The sequence below is a fragment of the Lepidothrix coronata genome, unplaced genomic scaffold (assembly GCF_001604755.1).
Source record: "Lepidothrix coronata isolate B3197 unplaced genomic scaffold, Lepidothrix_coronata-1.0 Scaffold202, whole genome shotgun sequence".
Lineage (NCBI taxonomy): Eukaryota > Metazoa > Chordata > Aves > Passeriformes > Pipridae > Lepidothrix > Lepidothrix coronata.
In genome coordinates this window covers 892,246-920,045 of record NW_016690382.1, presented here as the reverse complement: position 1 = coordinate 920,045, position 27,800 = coordinate 892,246, and the positions used below count along the sequence as shown (strand labels likewise).

Genomic DNA, 27,800 nt, shown 5'->3' with positions numbered 1-27,800 from the left:
AAATAATGTTTTTAAGGGATCAGCCCCTTCACATGACAGAAAACAAACACTTTATATTAAACTGTTGTTTAAAAAATCTACATATTTTTAAATTTAATTTTACAATAAGGAAGTAAAAAATTATTGAGATGGAAGGGAAAAAGAAAAGGAAAGAATTCTATTAAACCGTATTATTCAGAGAAATTGCACAAAAAGAAAAATACTATAAGAAAAGATAAAATAAGAATTTTAAAAGCTATCAAGACTTATGCACAACACAAAGCAATTGTAGCTCTCACAGATACTACAGTCAATTCTGCTTGGTCCATCAGACTTCATTTTAGAAATATTTTACTCCTATTTTTGAAGATAAAAGCAAAACCCAAGCTTCACTGCACTTTAGAATGGTTTTGCAATGAAAGATATTAATACTTACATGACCTGTTATGACATGACATCTGGGAGTAGCCTTTATCAAATCTCCCCAGCTAAGTCTATAAGAGTCTGCCTTTTTGTACTGCATGTGTATTTTATGTGTTTGCAAATATAATGTGGCAGAAACAATTTATAGCACAGCCCGCTGCACTCTTTAGAAGGTTTATACATCACAGAATAACATTTAAGCTTCATGAGAAATATCTAACATAACTTGTGTAAGCATTTTCTGTACTTCTACTTTATCACAAGTTTGAAATCTCCAAGGAGAAGTTTACTTTTAATCGATCTCTGTATATTATGATTGCACGTGTAAAAACTAGTTTTTAATAGTTTTTACAGGGAAAAATTGTCACTGTCAGTTTTGTATTAACCTTTTATTGAAACAGAAGCCAGAAATTTCACAAATTTTGAAGACCATAAAATCTGTTTCAGAATAATCTATCGATGACATTAGTGTTGACAAGACAGAAGAGAAGACAGACATCACCTTCAATCCCAGACTGCTCAGGGATCTACTGTTCCCTTATGCATGCTGGCTTGCCCAGGAAACCTGACAGTTTTCCTGTCTGGACAACTGCTAGAAAGTGAGGAACCTTGCAGGTCAAAGCTAACAGAGAGCCTAGAACTCCAGTGGGTACTGCCACAAGGGAGCTGGGCTCGCTTGCAGGATGGACAGAAAGTTAAGGCTTTGCATTCGCTAAAAGTTTTGACAGAACAAGCACATTCCCATAAAATCCTCTGATTCAGCTGAATCAGCATTTTCCCACAGAAAACTTCAACTGGAAAACTTTCAACCAGCTCTTGTTGTGGCACAGGGTCTGGCAAGCTTTCAGAAAGTGAAATAGGAACAGATGCAGTATTTCCTTCAGACCTCTAAGATTTATCCACATTAGCAACATTCTGAAAAAAACTACGTGGGTCTGTGTTGAATCACAAAGATTCCTTTGCAACAATATTAAGGAAGTAGCTTAGTATTAAATGGTACTAATAAACATCTTCTGAGTTCCACAACAATGCAACATTTGTGCAGATTTTTCCACTCAGGCCCTCTAAATCTGTTAAAAGACGTAAGATTATATTAGCAGGATTTATGATAGAGATCAGGGTACTCGCCCTAATCTGTCCCCTCCTTCCAGCAGTAACCCACACTTCTTCCTCATGTCCTTTATTAGAACAGTGTTGCAGGTACTCTGTGAGAAAGGTTAGGGCTACTTCTATGCTGGACCTAGCAGAAATCCAAATGTGAAACAACTGGTATGTGTCCTGATATTGAAGAAAATAATATTTCACAAAAGAAAAGTGATTAAATCTACAAATGAATTTCCACAATGCTGTTTCATGAATCATATCAGTCATTACAAGAGTCCTATAGAACATTTCCTGAACACTGAGAGGTGGGAAAAGGGCAAAACATTCGTAAATAATATCAGAATATTCTGAGTTGGGAGGGACCCACAAGGATCAGAGTCCAACTCTATATAACACAGCATTCCAGGCTGTCTTACTCTGAAAGGAAAAGTAACAAATGCTACTGTTCATCATTTGAGACACCTGATAAATTTAATATGTCTGTGAAAAAATTTTCTTGTAGGACATTGAACAAGCAATCCGAAAGAAATATTTGAAACCTCACATTTAATAAAACTTAAATGTAAATGCACTTATGTACACTTGCTGTCAACAGACCATACACGACTACTCTTACTCTATGCATTTTTTAACTTTGTCAATTTAATGCAGAGATTATTCAGGTTTATCTTTGAAGATAAGGGAAGTGAAAGTTCATGCAATCTTAACAATAAGAGTATGTTGCACTGCAAACACAAATAACACGCTTTTTTAGAACCAAACCCATACCTGAAATATCACAGCTGGATCAATACACAAAGATGGCTCTTTCTGCAAGTGAGGTAAACCACAAATATTTTCATTCACTCTACAGCTTATCATTTTTAAAGAGTTTATCATTCTAATTGCTAGACTCCATATATATTGGGATGTTTGATATTCTACATTTAAGATGAGCTTTATGACATACCTGTAGGCAATTAACTTCTAATTTTCTCTCTCAAGTACTGTCACTGTTCTAAGCCCAGAACCATCTGAATGAGATCATAGCAATATATAATGGTTTGGGTTGGAAGCAGCCTTTAAAGATGACCTACTCTAACCCTCCTGCCATGGGAAGGGACACCTTCCACTAGACCAGGTTTCTCAAAGCCCCATCCAACCTGGTCTTGAACACTTCCAGGGACGGGGCAGCCACAGCTTCTCTGGGCAATCTGTGCCAGGGTCTCACCACACTCATCATAAAATTCTTTTTTCCTTATGTCCAACTTAGATCTATCCTATTTCAGTTTAAAACATATATCTTGTGTCACAAAGTCAGAAGCAACCACTGCAACAAAACTAGACCAGCTTGAGGGAACAGGAGCATGTGGGAAAGGGAAGCATCCTGCCCCTCCTTTGTTTTTGGGACACTGCTTTTCAGAAGAAGGAAGGGTTTCTGGAGAAGATCTGTTGCAGACAAGAGAACAGAGTAAAGAATGTAAGGGGAAACAACAGAGAAAAAGACATGGGACATCTGGAAGTGAACACGTCTAAGAAGCAAAATCAGAAAGCTGGGAAAGAAAGGCCAGTGCAATACCTCTGAAAAGACAAGAAATATCTGGAAAGGTATAAATAAAGCAAGAAAAACAGGAGTCAAGCCATAGGATTTAAATTTTCCACCTTCTTTTGTTTGCCCTTTTGGTTTTTTTACATGAGAAGACCGAAGACAGACACTGGCCAAGGAGACAACAGTTAAGCAGAAAATGCAATTGCTCTAAGAAAAGACAACTACTTGCAAAGCTTCAGAGACAAATAAAGAGCATTACAGGACAGGAAAGGTAGTGCAGAGAAAAAAAAAAAAAAAAAGATGTTCAGGACAAATAAAAAAACCACACGAGAAATTAGAGGTAGGAGAAACGGGTATAATTTCATTGGATGAAAGGGTGTACAGACTGGGAAAGGGACAGAAAGCATTCAGCAGTGGCAAGGGCCAGAAGAAAACCAAAGGAAAGGATAGAAGGATTTATGAAGGAGGGAAAGTTGCACCCTGACAGAGCCTGGGAAAGCCATGGAGGGGACTCAGACAAAAGCTAATGGGCAAGGGGGTGGAAGGGGTTGGGTGCAGTGAAGAGAAATATATCCTGCTTGGAGCCTCTGCATCGGGGAGTGTATGCCTCAGATTGCCATATTACAGGCTAATCCTCTCCCTCCTTCTACCCTCAACACTGTAGGGAAATGACTGTTTCAATGCTTGATCATTCAAAACAAATGTTCCACATTTTTTTCGAAACAAATGCTGTCTGGATTAAGACAATTTAAATTTACTTGAAAACATTCCAAATCTGGAACTTGTAATGAAAACTGCTGTTTAATCATGTGGCTTTCAACATCTTACATTTGTCCCTTTTCTTTTCAATATTAGGCCTATTTTAGACAGGGCAACCCCAAAGGAGAGAGTGTTCATAGGAAAAGAAAGAACTGTGTGCCTCATAGCCAAAAAGCAGCTCTGCACCAGTGCTCCAGCAACATGACTGCAGTCTCACTCATGAGAAATGAAAGCCCTCACTACAAAGATGAGATTTTTAAAAAGCAGAGCAACACAACCCCACACCACACCCACCTCTCCTGGGAGACAGACAGAAAACAGAGAACACTTTACTGTCTTCAGGGACAGACACTGTCAGGAGTGGCTGCAACTACAGTCGTCACACGTGCCATTCCTGTGTCGTGTACCCTCCACCCCTGTTCTTTTCAGAGAGTTTTGGTACAGGAAGATTACACTGTTAATAACCCACATGAAAGATTATAAATTATTCTAACATGTTATTTTTGTATCCCAAAACTTTTACATTTATAATTATTAATAGTAATTAATATATTAACTGAATATTAATAGAAAGAAACAAGTTTCTCAGCCGGTATCCTACTTACCCATTTACTCAGGGTAACAAGTTGATGCAAAAACACACATTTTAGATACCATACAAAGACTCCTAAACTAGAATAATGTCCAAGGCAAATATACATCAGAAGATGAAATACTGATATCAATGTACCTTCTTTGTTACTCATATAATCCAAACTAATTTTTATCTGTTAAAAGACAGATATTGTATTTATAAAGTCCTGCTGTTGTTTTAACTGTATGTTTACCACAATGTTCAGACATGCTGAACTCATTTGCTCATAACAGAAGTCACTGGCAAAATGAGGCCCTTAATTTGCACTTCCTTTTAAGACTGAAAGGAAAGACCATCATTAACATATTTCAGGCAGCATTGCCAACTCACAAATTATCTCAAGTCTCATGGTATTTTCGTTACATTCCAGACTCATAGAATTATGCAAAAATATCAGTTTTCACTTTTTAAATTATAATTTTTATATTTTGTTATTGTGGGGAAAAAAAACTATAACACTTCAGTAATATTATACATCAAAAAGAGGAAACTATATTCAGGACTAAGATAGCTGTTTCATCACATTTTGTCATATCTGCTGATGCAGTGAATATTTTCCTTAGATTAGCTGTAAAATTATGGCCTAATAACCAGCAATAGAAGAATTGTTTTAAAGATCAAGAAGAAAAACACTTTACATTAGCCTTGGACAATTTGCCTTAGACTTCTGTTTCAGTTTATTCCATCTACTTTGGATCTCCTGAAACACACAGACACACCCCCAAGTCTTTTTGAAAAGCTATAGTCAGTTCTCATTATTCAGCAATGCTACACTTGATTTTATTTTTTTAATCCATTTTAATAAGAAAAAAGACTGGGAAAAATAAATACTCATTTTTTCTAGCTTCGCAACAAAATAAATTGATAAGGTAAAGGAAGCATTTAATGATCTAATAGTAAAAGTCATAAATCAACCCTGGCAGGCAGCTACGTGTCACACAGCTGCTCATTCAATCCCCCTCAGTGGGAGAGGGGAGGGAGAAAAGGGCAAAAGTGAGAAAACTCATTGGTTGAGATAAAGCCAGTTTAATAGGTAAAGCAAAGCTGTGCAGGCCAGCAAAGCAAAACATGGAATTCATTCACTACTTCCCACAGGCAGGCAGATGCCCGGCTATTTCCAGGAAAGCTGGGCTTCATCACACACAGTAGTTATTTGGGAAGACAAATGCCATAACTCTGAATGTCCTCCCCTCAGTTTCATGGCTGGGCATGACATCCGATGGCATGGAATGCCCCTTTGGTAAATTTAGGTCAGCTGGCCCCAGCTTGTCCACCCCCAACCTACTTGCTGGGGCAGGAGCAGAGTGAGAAACTGAGAAAGCTTTGACTCTGTGCAAGCACTGATGAGCAACAGCTAAAACATCAGCGTGTTATCAACACTGTTCTAGTCTGAAATTCAAAACAGCACCATACAGGCTGCTATGAGGAAAATGAACTGTATCCCAGCCACCCCCAGTACATGACTTCATGCTACAGAAATAACACATGGGCAAACATGCAAAGGCCATACCTTCATTTCGATAACTGTTTGAAGAGCCTTCGTCTTTGCTGGCTCAGGCTGGAGTTGGGTTCTTCTGTGCAATTCCTGTGGGGGGACACGATAGAAATAAGCTTGACGACTCATCTTTCCATTATTTTAATCCTCATACGAATTGATTTCAACAAAATCAAAGTCTGATGGTTAGAAGTACGCAGCTCCTAACGCTACAGGTGCTTCCCTGGCTATAATCCCTCTGGCATCACTGCAGTCCCTTTCTGATGTTACAGTGAACTCTGACAGCACATGCGCCGTTCCTGGACCCCCATCAATAGTTAACGTCGCCCCTGATGAGCCAGCGAGTCCTTTCTTAGTCCCGGTACAAGGCTGCTGTCGCTGCTTAAACACCAAAACTTAATCCAGTTGCATTACTAATTCAAACACTGTTAAGTGTTAAATCTTCTGCTGTATTTTCTTCTTAGTTTTATCTCTGATACCTGAAATAAGCAATCTAAAGACATTATATTCAAATTTGACATTTTAAGGATAATAATTATATAGTGGGTTGACGCAGCACCCTCTACAGTAGCAATTACATTTCAGTTTTCACATTTTCAGGCTGGTTTTTATGCATCTTAATGCACAGGCAAAAGACAAATGGATTGCAGTAGTTAAGATAGACAGTTAACAGAACTAATATTTACCCGTCTTTATAAAAATAATAATAATTTTTAAAAAACTGAAGAGTATGAAGACAGCAGCACTCAACTCATAAAACACCAGAGTTGTATCTTGGTATAATATATCTCAATTAAAAAGTCACATAACTACACAGAAAAATGTAAAGGTGTAACAAACCATTGCCATTTGAGAATTTGGGGATGCTTATTCCCCACCCATAAACCATCTGAAAAGTTTATTATTAAAAAAACTGAAACAGGACAGATATAGTCCACTTTCTATTCTTTTGGAGTCCTTCTGCTCCAAAGTCAGGACTGCTATCCTCAATGTCTTTATCTCTCACTTTTTCCTACCCCAGTGCTCAACACACACCCTCGAACTAACCTTATAACTGCGAAAAATATATTTATGCCTGAGGCCAAGAAGCCAAGGTCATTCACCACAAAGGCATTAGCTGGGTTCAGGACCTGAGCTATTGTGTTCCAAATTATGCCCCTCCCAGCTCATCCTCACAAATTCAGGTGAAAGGGAGGGGTGAGGTAGCAGGGTGGAAATCATAAAAAAACATAACACTGTGAGTCCTAATTATTCCCATCTCTCAAACCACCTTTTTTTGAATGAAGCAAACCACATACAATCTGACAATCAATTGATAGACTACCAAAAATATAATCAACTATGGATTGTGCACATATATTATCCTGTCCTCCCTCAGCCTACCCGAGCACATTTCTAGATCCTGCCTACCTTATAACCCACAAGTTTAAAAGTCACAATTTTTTGTATCACAAACTATCAATCAGTTTCTTGTTCTGCTTAGCAACAAACATATTGCTTATCCATGACTGAGACACAATTGCTCTTAAAGACTAAGTAGTAGGAGTGATTTACTGTATGTTATTAAACTAAAATCTACTGCTAATAAACATCTTTATAAAATAGATTCAAAAAATGTGTGGCCTTATATATTAAAATAACTGAAAGAGACAAGTTACTATACCTAAAGCTAAGTAAGTCTGCATGCTTTTTTATAAGGTTAAATATATTGCAGGCATATATATGTATATTTAAACTACCTCTAACAGATAACAACAGTGAACTTCTAATTTTGCTTTTATGCACTTTCAAAATGCTTTGGCATTTATGAAAAAGTATCTCTGATTGGCCCTTTTCCCTTGTTTTTATTTTTTTAATACAAGTAACTCTCTACATTCTAAAAAGAAAGAAACCTTCACACATCACCTATGCAAGGAATCTCTCAATCACCACCAGCTGTTTGTCTTAGATGAAACAAGTACCTTCACTACACCAATGTTTTAAAAAATAAGAGTATGCCATGGATTTTTCATACAGTTCTACGAAAGTCATGGAAAAATAGTTGGCCAGTCATACCACTATCTGATCAGCAAAAATTACAGCTAATTCTAAGACCAGACTTTGCTCCCCAAGGCCACATAAACTGAGCTGGAATATAAACAGGATTCCACACACTACCCAGGGAGACAAACCAGAGTTTCCACCCCCTTAGCCAAAGATGAACAGACTGCCAAAGATGCGTATTCCGAGATGTCTATCAGAGCATGAAGCCTTCCCTCATAATACTTTTCCTGTTTGCTTTATGAATCAATCTGATGCTGGCTGACTTAAAAGCTTTTCTTCTCTATCCCTGATGGTAAAATGAAGCAGACTTTAGGATTCTGGAGAAGATCAGAAACTTACTCCCATTTTATTATTTTGTGTGGGTTTTCTTCCAATCAGATTCAAACGTTTGGAGGCTCCCACAAGGCTCAGTCCTTGAATTTATGTTGTTCTATGTCTGTGCTTTCTCTTTTGGGGTACCTGATTCAGGGATCTACTTCTGGGGTACTAATTTAAGGATATCCTTAATGTGCATGATACCTTACACTGATCATTTTACTATCTGAGGTCATCCGGAGGGTTTCAAATTTGCCTGAACAGCTAAGCAAGAGATATTCTGAAGATTTCATGAAGTCCTCATAGCCTAAGGAAACCAGATTTTTATCCATTACATCATTTTTGGAATGATACTGTTTTCTCTTTTTCAATTTCTTTTAATAAAAAGTCCAGGGAGCCTAATAAAAATGTAAAAAAAAAAATAGAAAGAAAAAAAAACACACACAAAAAAAACCCCCACAAACAAAAAAAAAACGCAACCAAACAAAAAAAGTATCAGAGATAGTTGCTTTTAACCTGAATTTTATTGATTGGAACTCATGATACTTATATCCATGAAAAAGTACTTGTGTCATCACCTTTGCAACCACCAAATCAACACTAATAATCTCTAAGAGATGCACTCATTTATAAAATTACACTTTCATTATATTCCTATATAACATCTGCAATTAATAGTAATTTTAAGTAACCATTTTGCACATGCAAATTATTATAATTCTGTGTAACCAAATGCCCACATATAGTATTTCAGGGTGATGCTTAGTTGTCAAGGTGATTAACACACCCACACAAAGTCGACAGGTAATCAGATCTTCTTCTTCACATTAAATTTACTTTAATATTCTTTGCTTTTAGACTAAAATGAGCCTCAACCCAAACTTGGCCATTGCTTTCTCCTTCCACAGTATTAGATTAGCATCTTGTACTGGCCTCAAAAGTAACTTCAGCACACAGTTTTAGCACTAATTTAAACACCAAAAAAGCAAACAAACAAACAAACAAACAAAGGAGACAGTTAACATTGTATAATCCTAAAATACTGGTGGAAGAGATGTTCTGTTTTGTTGTTCAGAAACTGATAAAATGTAAGGTTTGGGCATTATTGAAAATCTGAACTATACAGCCTAATCTGAACCTAATATTAATTACCCAAATAAAACTGTGTTTTTATCCCAGCTTTATTAAAAGACACTTCACCACCTGGCTGCAGGAAAGTCAGGGTGCTGCAAGCTGATACTCCTTTTACCCTGTTTCTGATGTATTTCATTAAGATTCTTAAGACATCAGTGATATGTGTTGTTCTGGTTAGATGAGACTGGGCTAAAATAAAAGGCTATAACAATGCAGCTGACGTAGTTCAAGATCCTACCTTTACATAAAACTGCCTAAAATAGCAGGGCACAAAGTGCTAAAAAGAAAAGGACTATTTCAGAAAAATAGGCAATTTAGAGAGGGTATGAATGTGTGAATTTCAGCTGATAAGTTTCTCCTGATTAAAAAGAAGAAGGAAAATGAAACCATAAACTAGAAGACTTTTAAAAATTAACACAAAACTCAAGATTTCTAAAAAATAAAGACATAATACTAACACAACCATTAGAATCAAATAACCACTGGAAGAAGAAAAGATAAATGACTGAAGATGGCAGGAACTATACAACTAAAGATGACAGCAACTCCACCTAAGGGAACCTAAAAATGGGCATGAGAAACCATTGGATCAAAAAATGTAGATTTCTGCATTCACAGGCAAAATGTTCAAGTCTGTAAATCACAGTAAGCAATGGCATAGGAGCTGCTGGTTCTCTCAAACACCTCAAAGCAGACCAGTTCCATTCTCCTGGAAAAGAAAGCCTTGGGATTGCTTCTACACGATCAGCTCGTCTGAACTTTAAAATTTAAATCAGCAGTATATTAATATTTCAATCAACCATTTAAGTAAAAGCACAGCCACTTACCTAAAGTGTCTAAACAGTAGTGTTTCTTTAGTCAAAAATATCAAAAAGACTGATCAAATTCTATTTAGCCAGAATACTAGAAAAATGTAACATATAGGAATTAATCGGCTTTTTTCTGTTTTCTAACTCTTCACATCTACCCCCAGCCAAAACGGTCTCATAGTAATTTAGATGAAAGGATTTAAGAAATCCTGATCAAACCCTTTATCTTTCTGGAAACCATAAACTGACAACACAAAATTTCTATGTCTGGCTCCAGTGTGTAGGAAAAAGAAGCCCTGTTACTGGAAAGAATTCAAAAAATCATCTTGCCATTGATTGTCTTTTAAAAACTCACTACCACAGGTATTTGAATTCCGTGAGAACCTGTTAAAGAAATTTTGTCAAATCCCAGCGAATTTTACAGTTTGAAGAAACGAAAATGTGGATACAAGGACACAAAATGAAAAATTATAAAGAGTTGATAGCTATACAAGCTCTGCACTACAGAGAATTCCTCTGTAAATTAGGTGTATTTAAAGTTCTCACAGTTAAGCAAAATACGCAGACACATGCCTAATTCTCTCTCCATTTATTACTATTTTAAATAAACAGGCAAATATGAGTTTTGATGAATACAGAAGTTGTGTGAATTAGGCACCACAACCAAACTATAAAAGAAAGATCAACAGTCCATCCCTGTGGACAAGTCCAGCAATAATCTCACTGGCCTCAGTGTTACTGCTGAACAATGACTCTGACACCGCTCCTGGCCTACATTAAAAAACTTGGAGGTGTAAAAAAGGGTAGGAGGGAGAAAGCAGGAGTTTTTACACATATTAAAGCCACCCCATTGAATCACTAGCCAAAAAATTCCTTTACAATGATCGCACTTCCATTTATTCCTGAATTCATGCATGTAAGAAGGTCTTACAACACGTTTCACCAACATGCCTAAAGACAGACTATAAGGAAAAACAATCTGAGCATTAAGAAACTCAGCTTTTCTTTGACTTGTATGTCAAAAACACCTTAAGCAACCACGTGTGTTGTCATACTGGAAGTGTCCTCTGGCAAGAGACCACAAAGAAAAAGTTTCAAGTGAAAAGGCGATTTGTATATGGAGCTTGAAATGCATGTGGGACAATTTAGTTTGTAACTGAAAGCACATAGAATGTTTCCTGAAAGGAGCTACTGAAAGTCCACTTTCACCAGAATTCTTGAAAATTTATTTCCTTTCTTTTTAGAAGGAACAAAACGTCTAGAGGACCGTTTCTTTTTTTTGCCCAGTATCATTGATCTCTTTTCCTCTTACCAAAATTACCTCTCCAAAATTAGGAAAAGGGAAACGTTACTGCTTCACACATCGTCAGAAAAAGAAACTTTAGTTTTCTCCTTTTCACCATCCTAATTTTATTTAAGAACCCATAACAAACCCCCTGAGTGCGTGCAAGTAAAGGAACCAATATATTTGCTTTCAAGGGGAGTTGATTAGGATCAGAAAATAGAAGTTCCAATTGCTGCTTACACTTCTGCAAAGCATATATACTCTGGAAACATCCTGGCTAAAAAACTTTGCAGTGCATATGAAGCTTTAAAACTTCATGGAAAAGCATGCCAATTTTTTTAAAACTAAATGTTTAAATAGACATTTATTAATAACCCAGCTGCACTAAAAGGAGTCACTTAATTTGCAGTAAGACACATGAATGAAACATTGTCGGGAGGTATAAACCAAGATTTTTGGGCTTTTGTTTCTGGGTGCGGCATTTTTTATTTTAGAAGACTTTTATGAAAATCACATCTTCAAATTCTTATAACATAAAATCCTTATTATAACAAATCTTTAGTGCAATCCATAGTGTTTAAAAAACCCTTATCCAACAAACCTGTGATTTATTTCCACTCCTTCCTTCCCATTTAGAAGCCTGAACAGACAAAGAAATTTTTGGTAAGGTTGAAAAAGAAAGCAATATCATATCAGTTTTACAGTAAGTGTAGCACTAACCGTGGAGTAATAATGGAATTCCACCTTAGGGCGTAACTAAGAATAGACTTCCCTAGCTCCTGCCATCAAAAGCACACAGGCAAAGCTTAAAAGGGTAAAGTCACAGCAAAGATTCCCAAATACGATCCTAAGATCCAGAACACACAAGAGATGCTGCTGTGGGCCAGCTCCACTCTTCATAAATAATAAAAAAAAGCCAAAAAAACATTTAAATTTGTACAGTACTGTGAGACAGGATGTTTCCAGCAGTGTCAACATATAGTGCTTGTGGTAGTTCTATAGGTCAGTTCACCTAAGTAGAGGAAAACAGTTTTCCAGTAGTTCTTCCCATATTCATGTAATTAACCTCCAGCTACTTCCCTTAAACAAGCTGAAACAGAAGAGTTCTGTTCTAGAAAAGCAAAAAGACAAAGGGTGATATCCTGCTTGTGCCCTCCCCCCTTCCCAACCTACGCACACCCCCAGAGCTATTTTTTGTAATTCCTAGTTTGCGCCGGTGCTCCTCTTCAGCCTGAATGCAGATGAAAAAACAATTTAAACTCTTAAATTAAGAGTTTCATTCCTAAATGGAAGAAAAAAAGCACTGCCAAAACCAGAGTCACACTCGACAAATCCGAGCCAGAAGTACTACACATTTCACACACTTGCTGGACAGATCTCCTAAGTTTACTACAGAATGCATTAGCTGGTGTTAATATACACAGAACTTCAAACATGCTGTTCACTTTTTTTGTAGAAATCCTTATTATAAACTTAGCACTGATAAAGCATCAATCCTTGCATCAACTCAAAATATAAAGTATCAATCACTGCACAAAACATTCCCCCTGTGATGCACATCCCCACATTGCAGTAATACTTCAAACTGATTAGCACAGGACTTTCTTAACTTTGAAAAGCATAGTTTCATAGATGTATCTACTAATATCCATACTTGCTATCAACAGATACACCGCTTTCTTATTACCTTTCTAGCCTATCTTTTTTGTATCCCTTATGGTGTCTTTTCTCTTCACATGGACTCGGTGAAATCACTAGATAAAATAATTTATGGTTTTGATTTTCAGTTCCCTAATTCACCAGGAAGTGCTTTTCTAAATATGGGTGGGTTTTACTTACATGCATTTAAAATTACTGCTGGTTTAGGCTATTTAATATTCAAACATCAGGCCTTAATCAGCAAAGCCAAAAAACATAAGAGTTAATAAGACTTTGAATGCATAAGTTCCTTAGGTTTTTAGTAGCTTTTGTTTTCTTAAAAATGCAAACAAAGTTTTGTGGTGATATTTGTGGCGTCCCTCAGGGGTCCATGTTGAGACCAATACTACTGAATATTTTGATCAATGACAGACAGCAGGATCGAGTGCACCCTCAGCAAGTCTGCAGATGACACCAAGCTCCGTGGTGCAGTTGGTGCTCCTGAGGGATGGGGTGTTCCAGAGGAAGGAGTGCACTCATGTGAACCTCAAACTGCAGTAAGACCAAGGGCAAGGTCCTGCCCCTGGGTTGGGGCAACGCCCAATATCAGCACAGGCTGGGTGGTGAATGGATGGACTGAGAGCAGGCCCAGAGGTAAGGAGCTGGAGATGAAAAATTACATATTATTTTATGACATAATTATAAAGATTACAGTCATCACATTGTCACGCAACTGAATGTCAAAGCTCTCAGTTAACAAAATTATCTCCCCTAGATATTCACAGAAATTTCATGCTTACATTCCCTAGTGTTCTGTATGGCTGTTAGGTTATGCAAATATATGACAGAGAGGGACATGAGAATCCTAATATACATAAGACATGGACAATTTTTCACACAGTTTGGGTGCTGGGTGTGCTTTGACAGGTAGGCATTTTGGTTTGGGTTTTTTTAAGAAAGAACTTGTAAGAAGCATTGAAACAGCTATCTTCAGAATTTTTCACTCTTACCTTAAATGTTTGGGAAAAAAATATTTGAAATAGCTTTTATTTTCCATTGACTTTGATCTTATTCAAAACAAACAATTAGAATGCAACTGTTAAATTTAAAGTAAAATGCTCCTTAACCTAAAGCTGAATTTTATGCTTGCCAAAAGAACCCCACTAAAACAAAACAAACAAACAAACAAAAAAGGAAAAATTATTTTGCATTGAACTCATAAAAAAAAAATTCTACTTTTGGATCTGCCAGAAACTGAAATTCAGAGCATCCACCAATTCAACACAGCTCTGCCTGTCAGTTGAGATATGCCAACTATGTCAGTCTTTCTCAGAAGGAAAGAGGTAAGGAGTAATGTCTAAACATCTGATAATGCAGAACACTCATTTCGCTCTGAAACTCATATTCTGCAGAAGAGCCCGAACCCATCATTACAGGCGTATATTAAAATCAGAAAAATAGAGTTGATTGTATTTGAGAATATTGGAGTGAGGCAAACAACACCTTGCTGCTACACCACGTGCTGCCACAACTACAGAAAAGAACCATTCAAGTCACACAGTAAACCACCTGCACAGGTAGTTGTCATCAGCCAGCTGAATATTTATCATTCTATGAAGTTTGTCAAGAGTCTGTTAAACTGAAGCTCATACATCAGCTCACAATAATTTTTTAAAATTAGGAAAAAAAAAACAAACACCAAGAGGGAGAAAATCCACTTAGCACCTGCTCCAGTTCTTTTTCCATTGCCTGGGAAACAATGTGTTGCTTGGTAACTTGAATCCATCTGTTCATATTTCCTCTTCCCTTTTTATCAGAACAAAAACACACCCCCTAGCTGAAAATACGATCAGAAAAAAAAGAAAATGTTTTCTCACTGCATAAAAGATGCTACAGATCCTTATCTATATCAAAATTATGACAGAGTGAGAAATGTCTGATAGTCTCTTCAAAACAACACCACTTGCCATCATATTTTTTTTCTTAAAGAAAGGGAAAATAAGAAAAAGGAATAAAATAGTTTATGTCAGGGCAATATAAGGAGCAAGACACCCTCACACAGCTGTGAGCTCTTCTGTGTTTATATGCTGACATGAATACCTACAGCCTAGGGGCTAAGGCCCAGTTTACAAACTACTTCCCTGTGCATCAGTACTTAAAATAAAGGCTGAAAGAACAGATATCATAAATATCTAAATGCTTAGTTTTCTCTAGAGACATATATCAAAAGAATCTCCGCTGAAATTACTGCTATTGACTGTTGTGATTAAAAAAAGACCCTAAAGGAGAATTTTCCAAACTTTGGGAATCCATGTGATGATGTTCACACAGAATAAGACTTTAAAACAGACAAATGGAGAAAAACTACGTGATGATGTAGGATACTTAATTCTGTACAGGAGACATTACCACATGATTTAAAAAAATCCCACCATGTTAGAAAGAGAAGCCATAGCAATGACAAACCACAACTACCCATGCTTCCCATTTTTCACATTTCCAGGCACTAAACTTACCTCAGTGTCAGTATAGTGTTTGTTTTGTTTTGGTAACTTTTGGAGCCAGATTTGCAGAAGGCCTGAATACAGCAGGTACAGTTTCAACAAATAAAAGTGCTTTAATATACTGAAAGAAAAATTACACACTGTATATTATCTGATTTCTACATCTATGTTTCCAAACTCAAAAACTTGGAATTACTGCTATTTTAAACACTTTATGTAATCTTTGTTTCAAAATAGTGGCAAAATCAGCTGAAGGCTTCTCAGAGTAACACTTTGTTTTAGGAAATCTTTATGAAGAAGAAAGGTTTAATGCTCTCCTCTTACCCAGGCTACACTTCCTCAAAAGACCTCATTTTCTCTTTTATGTGGAACATAGAACAATGTAATGCTTATGTCCAGTCCAGAATTCTGCGGTTTAATTCAACCCTCATGTCCATTAAACTATACCTCTTCTTACAACCACCTTAAAAAAAAAGTCTTCTTGGAGAAAAATTGGCAAAAAGTAACATTTTTTACTACTCTTGCTACTGCAATGCTTTATGCCCAAATATCCAACTTCCTAATATGCAAAGTATTTGGCTACAAAGTAAAGAACTGCAACAATGGAGTTTACGACAATTAGCTTTAACAGAATCAGATCAGAAAAAAATTGATTGGTCTGAAAGTAGACTTTTCAAGTATAGTACAATCTTAGAGTGAAACATGCAAGATTCCAATGTGAAAGATCAAATCAAAGATGTCAAAATGACTGCAAGAACAGCACCACCATCTAGGTACAAAGACTTTTAAGTGAAAACATTATTAGGACATATTTTGTTCAATAACTTCTTCAAAACGTTGTCTGTGGAATCAGAAAAGTATGATAAAATTAGCTGATGACTCTTCTTAAATGCAAACTAGTGGAAAGAAGTAACAATTACATTTACACACCAGCAAAGTCCTGATCATAGTTTGTGCCTCTATCCTATTAACTTCTCTGCTCCTTATAGATTTGTTTCTGCTAATCAGTTGGCTGCATACGTATATTCATGAGATCTCTGTCCCTCAGATGAACTGAAGAATATGTAAAAAGCAGATGGGTTACAGCCTGGAAAAGACTCAGCTTAAGACATTTTTCCTTTGGACTTCCAGTCCAGTTCAATAAGATCTATCTATAAATCAAGACAAAAATGCTTTCCAAATACGGAGTCACCACTTAACATTGACTAGATCCAGCTACAACATGATTTAGTAATCTGAAGTCATTTTCCCCACAGTTTATTACACACTCACAGTACATACCTTCCCCCTTGCAGGATTTGCAGATATCGATCACAAGCATTATTAAATAGACATCTACACGGACGTTTATATACCTGTATACGTTTCAGGCAATGTTATGTACAGACATCACAACCCCAGTTGTTAATCCACAAAATGAGCTCTTTTAATCATCAAAAGGGGTAAACTTCCCACTATATGTAGGAAACCAGAACAATTTCTTCAGTCTCTTCCTTTGTGCCTACTGGACAGTTGTGCCAGTCTGCACAGCACTACCACTCCCCTCAGAAACCTGCAGCTCATCACTAACCATGTGACCAAAGGCATATCCATTTTATGAGTAAAAATACAGACATTTCCCACACCTAAGGATGTACCCATACCTGGTACATCCTGTCACTGAGTCGCTGCAACAGCATTTTGATCATCCACTAAATCTACTTCTCATTTTAAGGTGTGAAGGTAGGTTGGCACACACACCCAGTGTTTCATACGAAGCTACATCACCGACCCAGTCAGTCCCACTCAAGTACCGTTTCCTTCTCGGGACAGTGAAAGACAATTTATGGACAGTCCATTAGGGACACCTGATTTGACAGCAGAAATCAAAAGCCACAGTTTTTAGAATCCACAGTGCTGTCTCCTTCTGCTATGAGAAAAGCACACACAGTGCTTCCCCTCAGCTTCAACAGCCTCTGAGCAGCACAGTGGATGCACGGCACTGCTTCCCACGGGACTCAGGGAAGTCTGGCACCACGGGAGGCTAAGCTGTGCTACACTAAATCACTCTGCAACATCTGTGTAGGTTATTCCATTCTTGCTCTCACCTTGTGGGTACAGAGAGCAGCACCTCCTCTAAAGGTCTCTATGACAGTGAAAAGGATGCCCTAGATGGCTTCCCCTTACCACAAAACTGAGATTCATTGTGAACTGAGAAAGTAAGCAAGTCATTTTAGGATTACTGGCCAACACCAAAATAACTTAGCCACAGAATCATTATTAATTGCAATATACACCTTTACATGATAGTTGATTCAAGTTTTTTATTTATATGAGTAAGATAAACACTTCTAACTAATTTTTATGAAAATATTTGAGCTGAAGCAAGTATTTTTATGCAATTTTGATTCAATTAGGTCATTTTGTTTGTGATTGCCATGACAGGTAAATGTCAGTTATCTCATTTGTGCACAGAGATTTGTAGAACAGAAACAGAATTCTCAACATGCTAAAAGAATCTTGTTAAAGTTGTCTCAGTCAATGAGCTGTTTGTTCAATGTTTGTCTTACACTAAGCACATGTTATGTAGTACAACTTCTAGCTAAAATTCCACTTCAGAACCCTTTTTACCCCCCACTAATGAGCCAAAAATGTAAAATACCTGCAGTGTAAATAAGAAAGGATACAACACATGGTGCTATAAGCAAAATGATCAATAAAACTGTTGGTCTTATTTCTACAGTCTAATTAAACAAAAAATACTAGTTTTGTATAACTGTGAAACTACCTTCGGTTTGACAAGGAAATTTGCAACAGCATAGGTTGGCAGAAGAATCCACAGTGTTACTATGGAGATTTGATTTGTAGAGTTTCACTTCAAAAGAGCAATTATCTTGGGAAAACACAATATGTTGCTAAGGATCTTTAGTCATAACAAGAAAAGCAAATCTGAAAAATTTCTGATCTCTATTTAGCACTTAATAAATGCATTAACACTTCACAGCCTATACTGTTGATAAAATTTGCATAATAAAAATTTGTAGATAAGCATATACCAAATTGATTCTTTTATAATATTCTACGACCTAAATTTCAAATAGAAAACAGAGAAAACTTTAGTCTGTGTGCTTACACACAGACTATGATATGCATGATAACGAAGGAGAACCCCCCTTTTTCTGCCTTTTTGTTACAAATTACTTTCAAAATATAACACATCTCACTGACATGTTAATGACATATTTGTAAAGCTATTTGAAATAGCTGAGCAAAAAGTGCTAAACAAGTGAAAAGGACAACAGAGATGAAACAAAATTTCACTCAATAGTTCCTTTACACTACTCACTGCCAAGTCACCACTTTAAAGACCACTATATTTTAGAGAATGAAATTATTTTATTTCATCATTTTGTCTTAAGCCCAGCTATTACAACATTAACATTAATAAGTCATTGATTATCAAGGTAACAGAAAATTTCTACACACTGAGGCTGCATTGAGGTCTCACCTCTCACTTGAATATGCTTATGCTTTATCCATCCATCATCCACTCTTTTTCTGATACTTCTCTGTTAGGAGTTAGGCACCTGTTAATGCTGACACTCCTCTGTAGGGATTCCATAACTCACACTGACTATTCTTTTCCATGCTACCTTCACACCACAAAGCAAAAACAGCAGCCTAATGGAGTCTGTTCTCTCAAGTTGATTTCTTACAACCTTTCTTCACCTTAATACTGCCTGGGATGTTACATTTCACATTTATTTCATATCTCTTAAGTTTCTATAGGCATAGACGAGTTCAGTGCTAACAATTCTTTCAAATGTGGTAGTTTACCTCCTATGCCTTCCCAAACCAGTGGGGAATTTGGTCTAGGTCTTCTGTAGATCACTAGGGAGCATGAATCTGTTGCTGGTTTAAGTGCATAGTACTCACTGAACATGCCAAATCTTCAGTCTAGGTATAAACAACATTCATATGTTCCATATTTTTAATTAGCTGCTTAATCCATATTTAGAAGGTCTTGGTGAGTACAGACTGTACAACATTGCCACTAAATGACAAAAAAAAAAAAAATCTACTAAGTGACCTAGCAATTCTGTGAATTTACAGATTTTCCTTCATTGAAATATAGCAGGAGGCTGATAATAACTATTAGCCAAGCTCTGCTGACATCAGATAACAAAGCTTGGACATAAAGACATTTTGGCATAAGATAATTCAAAACAAAGAGTTATAAATAGTTTAAGGGTTAAAAGCTATAAGATGTAGGCTAACTGTACAAAGACAACAAAAACTGTATAGAGTAAGAACTGAAACCTAGAGAATATAAAAAATTACCTCGTGGAACCTTGCCAACTACATAACTCTGTTAACATGTTACAGAAACAATTTATTTCATAGTTTACTTACTCCACTGCTTCTTGGTTAAATACTATTTAGTTATTTACAGCTCTCTATGGACTCTCACAGTAGAATCTAGCAGATTTTCTAGACCCCTATGTCTTACCACATAGCCTCCATTTTCAAAATCACTTCTTCACATATCCTGCCAATTGATGGACTTATCCCACAAATGTCAGAAATCCTTGGCATCAACCCCTACCCAACAGAAATCTCCTCAGTGACAGGTCCATAGTCAGTACCTCAGCATGCTAAAAGCTCCCTTTACATGCATTACTCATTTTCTCTCTGGATATTGTTGTGTGCTATTATTCAGAAGACTGAATTTCAAGGCTGAACTTCTGTGGTCAGTAGGTCTCTCTGAACCAACAGTTTCACTCTTTCCTTATTTACATCAGCAGAAGTACAATACTAGTTAATGACATCACTCTGCAGCAAAGCCACTGCAGATTAAATTATACACAGGTCTGTTAAACAAAACAGAATGAAAAAACATACTATGAGGACCTTACTATATTTGGAGGCAATAAAAAGGAAATGGATGTAACATTTTCATTTAGCAGCAAACATGCCAACAATAAAACATCATTATAAGTTAGATCTCCTACTAGCACTTGTCTCTCTCACTACTCAAGTCCTCCCCACCCCATATCTCTGTAAGTTTTGGAAGTGTATCTTTCTATGAAAAACGTAACACCAAAGTTTCTTTGCACTTGTAATAAAAACATACTTAAAAATAACTACGTTTTATATACTTTTATTGTAAGCTCTTCATCTTATTGCACTTTTGGATGACAGCATTTTCTTTAGAACAGTTTACAACATGAGGAAACATTTTTATAGGAAAAAAACGAGTGCAGTGTAGGCTTCTTCTGCAGGCTTCTTCTGATCCTCCTGCAGTTCATGTTCTCCAAGAGCAGAACAGCGGCACACTGGATGATCTCATCATGGGGTGATGATCTAAGAGAAAGAACAGTACAATGGTGGTTTAATTTATTTTTTTTTTACAGAGCAATTGGGTAAAATGATTGTGATTACTTCATTCATACATATCATGCAGCATTCTAAGAAGCAGCTACTATACAGTCCTCATATTAAATGGGCAGAATTACAAGCCAAGGAACTGCATCATTACCTGCCTCAATTTAGTCTTTCCAGCTGGGATCATCCATTTCTTTTTCTGAACCTTCTATGCAATGCATTTGCTAGCAGATGTTTAGTATCTGCAAGACAGGAAAAGGGAAAAAGAACCCTAAATTGATTTGTAGCTGACATCATTATCCAACCCCTTAAAACAAAAGATAAACAGAGAAATTAAAATACAATGATAAAGTAAATTTAATTGAAAAATTAGAAAAACAAAATGTTCCCAGATACATGCACAAATTGTTAGCTCTGTGATCACAAACATAAATACGAATGTGACTGACAAATGATTCATTCACTACAGCAAACTTACCACAGAAAGGCTTGTAGGACTTCTGTGGTTCACCGGAAGAAATGGGCCAACCTGAAGGCCCCCCTTTAGTTCTTCTGCTACACCCTGATGATCTCCCCATCTGCAGATGTATGCATACAGAACAATCCCTATATACAGAATAAGTACCATTTTATGGGGTTCTTTTGAATTAATCAGTGATTGTTTCACAAGATGAGAAATGGTCAAGTCAATGAGGGTTCTCTGGCTCAGGAAACAGAACTGAACGTGGCTCAAAATTTCCCTTAACGTTGTTTCTCTTTCCTGTCTATAGGAAGGAGAATTGAATCTCAATATCTTTATCTCCTATTTTTTTGAGCAGTATCAATGCTACAAAATTGCTGTTACAACAGAAACAGTTCTTGGAAATTAAACTCGATTATCATAGATTATCTGGTTGTTAATTAGTTTGTAATTATTTACTCACAATAAAAAAATACTTTAAAAGTTAGAATTAAAGATAAGGTTTAACACATTTGGGTTTTGCTTATGCATTGCCTCTGAATTTCAGGGGATGGGGGGGTTCACTGCTGAGTTTGGTTTTTTTCCTTTCAATAATTACAATTCATATGAATTATTTTTACCTGAAATTACTGAACATTCTCTAGCCTTACTCATGAGGTAGGTTTTTTTCCTGATACTTAGTTATATATGTTTCCAATAGCTGCACACCAAATGTTCTAGGCACAGGGTTTAAATGAACATCAGCATGGTTATGCTCAATTACCAACACCTAAATATAGATGTTTATATCCGTAATTGGTTGTTAATCATTATTTACCTGTACCCATCTAAATTGTAAAAGTTTACTTTATCTACAGATACTAGCTAAAGAAAAAGCAGGCTCTATACTACTAATATTAGATTAGCTCTGTAAGGTCATTAAATACGGATTGAGGTGACAGTAGACCAGAACTTTCAAGCTTGAGTGAGAAGAGACACTGCCTCAGTGTCAGGCCTAAACAACAGAGGAAGAACAACTCAGACACAGCAGCAGTAAATGGAAAGAGTGGGCAAATTATTTTCCAGATAACACAACTTATACAAATAACCTCATGGGCTTCTCCTACAAGTCACAAAGACCTGTGACCCTACAGAACCTGAGAAACTCAAATCTGAACTAAATGATCTGAATACTCTCATGGCTGGCAAGTGGGATATTTATAAAGTAAGTCTCTCACAGGTTTAGTTGTAATTAAATTTCAGTCTCTCACACATACTCAGAATAAAACATTTACATGAAAACCTCCTTGCAACAGTGGAAGGAACTGCAAGTGTTTATCACTTCCTTTCTGCATGTGTTCAGGAGTGCCTCTAATACTGTCAGCACTAAGATACAAAGTGTCTTACTCGAAAGTATATCTGAATTACAGAACACTCTTAGTCTTCCTCTTGGAACTCATTTTAATAAAGATGTTCAGAGTGTGTCGTGCCTGCTCCTTCCATTCTCAAGCACTAAAAGGCACGTGACTGACTACCTTTGCTAAGACTGAAAATCTTCAAACATTCCTCTGGGAAACACAACATTTCCATGAATGCAGAACTTCTGTCAAACTGTTGGAAAGCCGGTGAGTTTTCAGCCCAGTCACTCTGGAAAATCCCAAGCTGCTATTTAAAAAGTATTTACAATTTTAATAGAGCTCTGAGGACTAAAAATTCAGTGGCACAGACAACTCTCCCCTCAGTTTTTGCAGCTGGTTTTGCACGTTATCTAAGCATAAATGCTGCGCTTTCGCATTAATACATATAAAGCTCACTGGGCTTCAAAGGTCCAGGCCCTGAACACATCTGGTGCTTTCTTTATCTTCTAAAATTCATTTCTCAAATTTTACTTTGTGTCCTGCAAGACCAACCATAAGGAAATTAAAGATCATACACCATTAAATTCCAAATATCCCAAAATACCAGCAGAGCCTATTCAAAGAAGCCAAGCAAAATCTGGAACAAGTACATCTCTCTTCTACTTCTCAGACCACTTCACTGGTAATATTACATGAAAACAAAGAATCTTCAATATTCTAAGTTATGAAATTAAATTTTTCAAGACATTAAGTAAAATCATAACGAGAACAGCATCGTCCAAAGGGTTTTCCTTCATCAGAAAACACTGCTGAGATTTTAATGCCAGTAATTTCCAACAGAAAACGTTTAACAGAAAGCAGTCTGGGCAGTGCTCAGGTTACAAGTAAACGTATTTTATACTTTAGCTTTTGCATTACCGTAACACTACATTATCTCATATAATTAGATTTTTCCAAAACCTCTAGAAAATGAACTTTCCACATGCTCTGGATGTTTGTTTATTGACTAAACATGGTGTTCATGAACTAAACAATGCATTGTAGTAATAGGAATTATGAAAGAGCAATAGTACAGCCTAATGGACTACAGAAATAGTTCTGTAAAACCACTGTATTATCTCCAGCACAATATGCCTTAAACATATTACAGACCATAACTTCAATAGTTCTGATCTTTGTATTTCTCTCTCCAAAGCAAAATAAAAACCAGCTCCTGAGCAGCCCCTTAAAAGTTTCGTGACTTTTGTAACGTAATTAAAGTGTACATTGGTGTTATATTTTGAATTTTTTTTCTGAAAAGTTACATATTTACTCTCCACTATTTATGCGGCATTTCAGCCTTCCCAGATTCCTAACGGAATTTCCTACAGAAATGTTTTGATTTCACAGCATTCTCATATATGGGCTGTTCACACATACAAAGTGTGAAATGCCCCAATCAAGGGGTGACTGATTCCCTCCCCACATTTGCTGTGACTTACTAATTACTTCATCTGATATTCTAAACACTTAGCATTTACAGAATTCTTAGGATCAGAAGGATAACCCAGAACATCAGAAACAAATAAGCAGATATTTGCTAAAGCTCTGCCTGAAATAACTGGGCCAGCAACAAAGAGAAATGCAGTGGCAGAGCCAGCCAGAGACATCATACCTGAAAGCACATATAACCCCTTTAATCTATAATAACAGTATTTCTTTTCTTATCCTGCTTCGTTCAGTACACATTCTTTCAGTTTTTAGAGCAAATGACACAGGAGTTCTGTCAAAAAAAAAACCCACTGATTGACTACCTAATGCCAGCATGAAACAACTGAGCACTCTCTATTATTTTACATTATGAATCTTGTGGAGACACAGCATATATTCTGTAAAGACAAAAACAGCAGAGGTTCTACAGACAACCAGACTTTATGCTTTATAATTTCTGAGTTCTTCACTGATAGGGTGGTGGGGCACTGCAACAGGGTCCCCAGGGGAGTGGGCACAGCACCAACCCTGCCAGAGTTCAGGGAGAATCCAGACAACATTCAGTAATATGTTATGCTTAGTGTTACGTAGAGCTGCAAAAAGCAAGGAGTTAGTCTTGATGCTTATGGGTCCTTTCCAACTTGATATATTCTACAATTGATAGAAAATTTCTCCAATTAAATTACAAACAACTGAAAATCCTTTAAAGCTTTTTGGCAAAAGTTTCACGTTTAGTGAGTACTTTCACATCTAAGTTCTTGTCAAATCATATTTTCCTTCACTATCTAGCACACAGTAAATGTTTTAGTAAAAGCACAAAAACAACTTTCCACTATCTTGGAAGGAGAAAAAGCAGAGATGAAAAAAAAATCCAGCATAAATCCCCCAAATATCCTCAGGGTTAACTACTTAGCTCCAAAGGTATTCTTCTTATGCTTCCCTACTATGATAATGTCCACACAGTCCAAAAGTCAGAAGAACTTGTACTTTTCACATGCCACTCACCAAGCTGCAGTATAAATAAGACTTTTCTCAGTTACCTTCTGATATTTTTGCCTTTCCTCTATATTTATCTTTTGTCTCACTATTAAGCAATAGTACATGAACATTTGGTCCACTAAAAAAAAAAAAAAAAATAAATAAATAAATCATAGCCTATACTGTAACAAAACCTCACATGCTACAAAAAACAGAGTTTAAGACCATCCTTTAATCCAGTGCTATTTTATCTTAACACTTAAAACATGCTGGATAGACCTTCTTTCACAAAAAAGTTAAAGAAATTACTTGCTCATTTAACCCCAAACAAACAAACAAACAAACAAAAAAAACAAACCAAAAAAACCTACAACAGATAGACTTAATGTCTCAATATATTAAATTAGACAAGATCAGCAGATTTATATATCAGCAAATTATATTTTTGCTTGCCTGTTATGGTACAAAGATAGCTAAAGGCTTTTGAAGGGTGTTTTCAAGACAAAGCAACTGCCTCTAGTTATCACCTGCAGCGTTGGCAATTATGAAAAATTAACGATGCCTCATTATTTTCACTCCTTCCATCACAATCAATCATTAACTCCATTTCTTTTTGAGAAATTTCAAACCACTTCCCGAAAATCCCAAAGAACTCTGCTCTTTACAGGTCTATTTCCTGATTTTTTTCTCTCACTGTTTTCCAGGTTAGGTGAGACTGTCTGTGAATGTGACAACATCTAAAGTCTTATGCCCTTCAGGAACTTGCAAGCAAGGAGAAATACAAAGTGTCTCATACTTAATATCTGCCACTGTTAATAAGGATTTCCAGTTCTGTCATCACACTGAACAATCCCAATACAGATTATTTTGTTCAGGTGCTGGAGTGCATAAATCCATTTTTTTAATAACACTGGTTTAATACAACTGAGAATATAAAGAAAACTTTTAAGGATATTTCCTTTTGTTAGCAAACTTTGATTGATTGTTCGCTCGATAAAACATTAGGAAAAATATTTTCTGAAGAATATCTCCACAGCTGCCAGGCATTCTATAAGAGAATCCACACAGTTTCAATATGCTCTATATATGTATTGACTCTCCTTCACAGTAAATGATGACTTTTTAATTTGGGTTTATTTTTACATGCAGAATCAGGACGTATAGTGCTTCAGATCTTAAGGTTGGAAGGTATAATTTAGACATCTAGAGCTCTGAAGGCACACAGAAGACAATTAGTGCAAAATACAGACAGTTAAATTTTACTTCTAAATACAAAATAGGCCCTATGGAGAATTATATTCCTACACCCAGAAAACACACCATTTTCTTCTTCCTGACATTTCTATAAATTTTATTGCGTCACTAAAGAAAAGTTACTCTTGCATTTGGAAAAAGCACATGACAGAAGCATGGGTATTTATATAGCTATGTAGCTGTCATTGCCAAGTAATTGCTTTTTGGATTGGGGGTTGGGAAACAAGTGAAGTCTGAGCTGTGTAGCCAGACAGCCACACAAAGTTGCTCGTGTGCTTTATATACCTGTAGCAGAGGTTTAACAGCTGCTACTTACTCTGCACATGCATCCTTGCTACACTCGCAGTATAAAAGGTGGAGGAACAAGGCAAGAACTACTGCCCATCTTTCTGAGTATAGATGAGAGTGGAGCAGAGTGGGAAGTAGAATATATAAAGGGTCAAAAAACATCTCAAAGAAATCCACAGGACAGACAGGCTGCTAAACTTTACTTTGTCCTTGTGAGTGTGTCCCCCCTCAGTGAATCTCAAGCAGGATGTAACACTTTTGGAAAGAAAAGCTGTGAATATGTTCAGAGGCAGATAATTCACAGAAATTAATTCAGAGACAGTAAAATTTTTAAGTCTGTCCTGAGGACTAACAGGTTGGTGAAGGAGGGCTTCAAACCGTCAAATAAAAGGCTCTTCTAAAAAAGTGCCACATAGTTTTTCATTATTCCAACATGTCTCCAAAGAAATACAGGCTAGTATATAACCTGATTAAGTGTGGAATTCTGAAACTTAGCTTGGGCAAAAATTTAGAGTATGGCTTCATCATGATCACCTCATGATGATACACAGTAGAGCACCAAACTGGGGCAAAAGAGTCTCACAGAAAAGTCTCAATTCTTTCACCCTGATACTGCCTGATATTGTTATTGCTAAAGTAATTCCACTTTCAAAGTGAAATGGATAAGGGATGGGAGACAAAGAACCTCAGTACATTAGATCTGGAATATTTAACTTAGCTCTGAAAAAGGAGGGGAGGATGTTCCTGTGGATAAAGAATTCTTGCAGTTCTTTCATAAATCCGTGAGTCACTGCAACCTCAAGCTACAGCAGTCTGTGTAAGACCAGAAACACTAATGACTGCCAAGTTTACAGTAAATAATTTTGACCTGGAGGGAATACAGTCAAATAAATTTAGCTGTCATAATGGCAAATGCAATTATTCAAATCATGTACAAAACCTTTTTCAATCTGACATAACAAGCTTTCTTTGTAAATTCTTTTGTGCTCTAAGTTGCCT

General features: G+C 36.6%; 1 protein-coding gene across 1 annotated transcript in view; it reads right to left on the bottom strand.

The window, feature by feature from the left end:
* The window catches only part of ERC2 (ELKS/RAB6-interacting/CAST family member 2), a 436,730-nt gene that overhangs the window by 337,100 nt on the left and 71,830 nt on the right, over window positions 1–27,800 (bottom strand). The window contains 1 exon segment of the mRNA XM_017832458.1: window positions 5,938–6,012. Coding sequence (XP_017687947.1) covers window positions 5,938–6,012 — 75 coding nt within the window.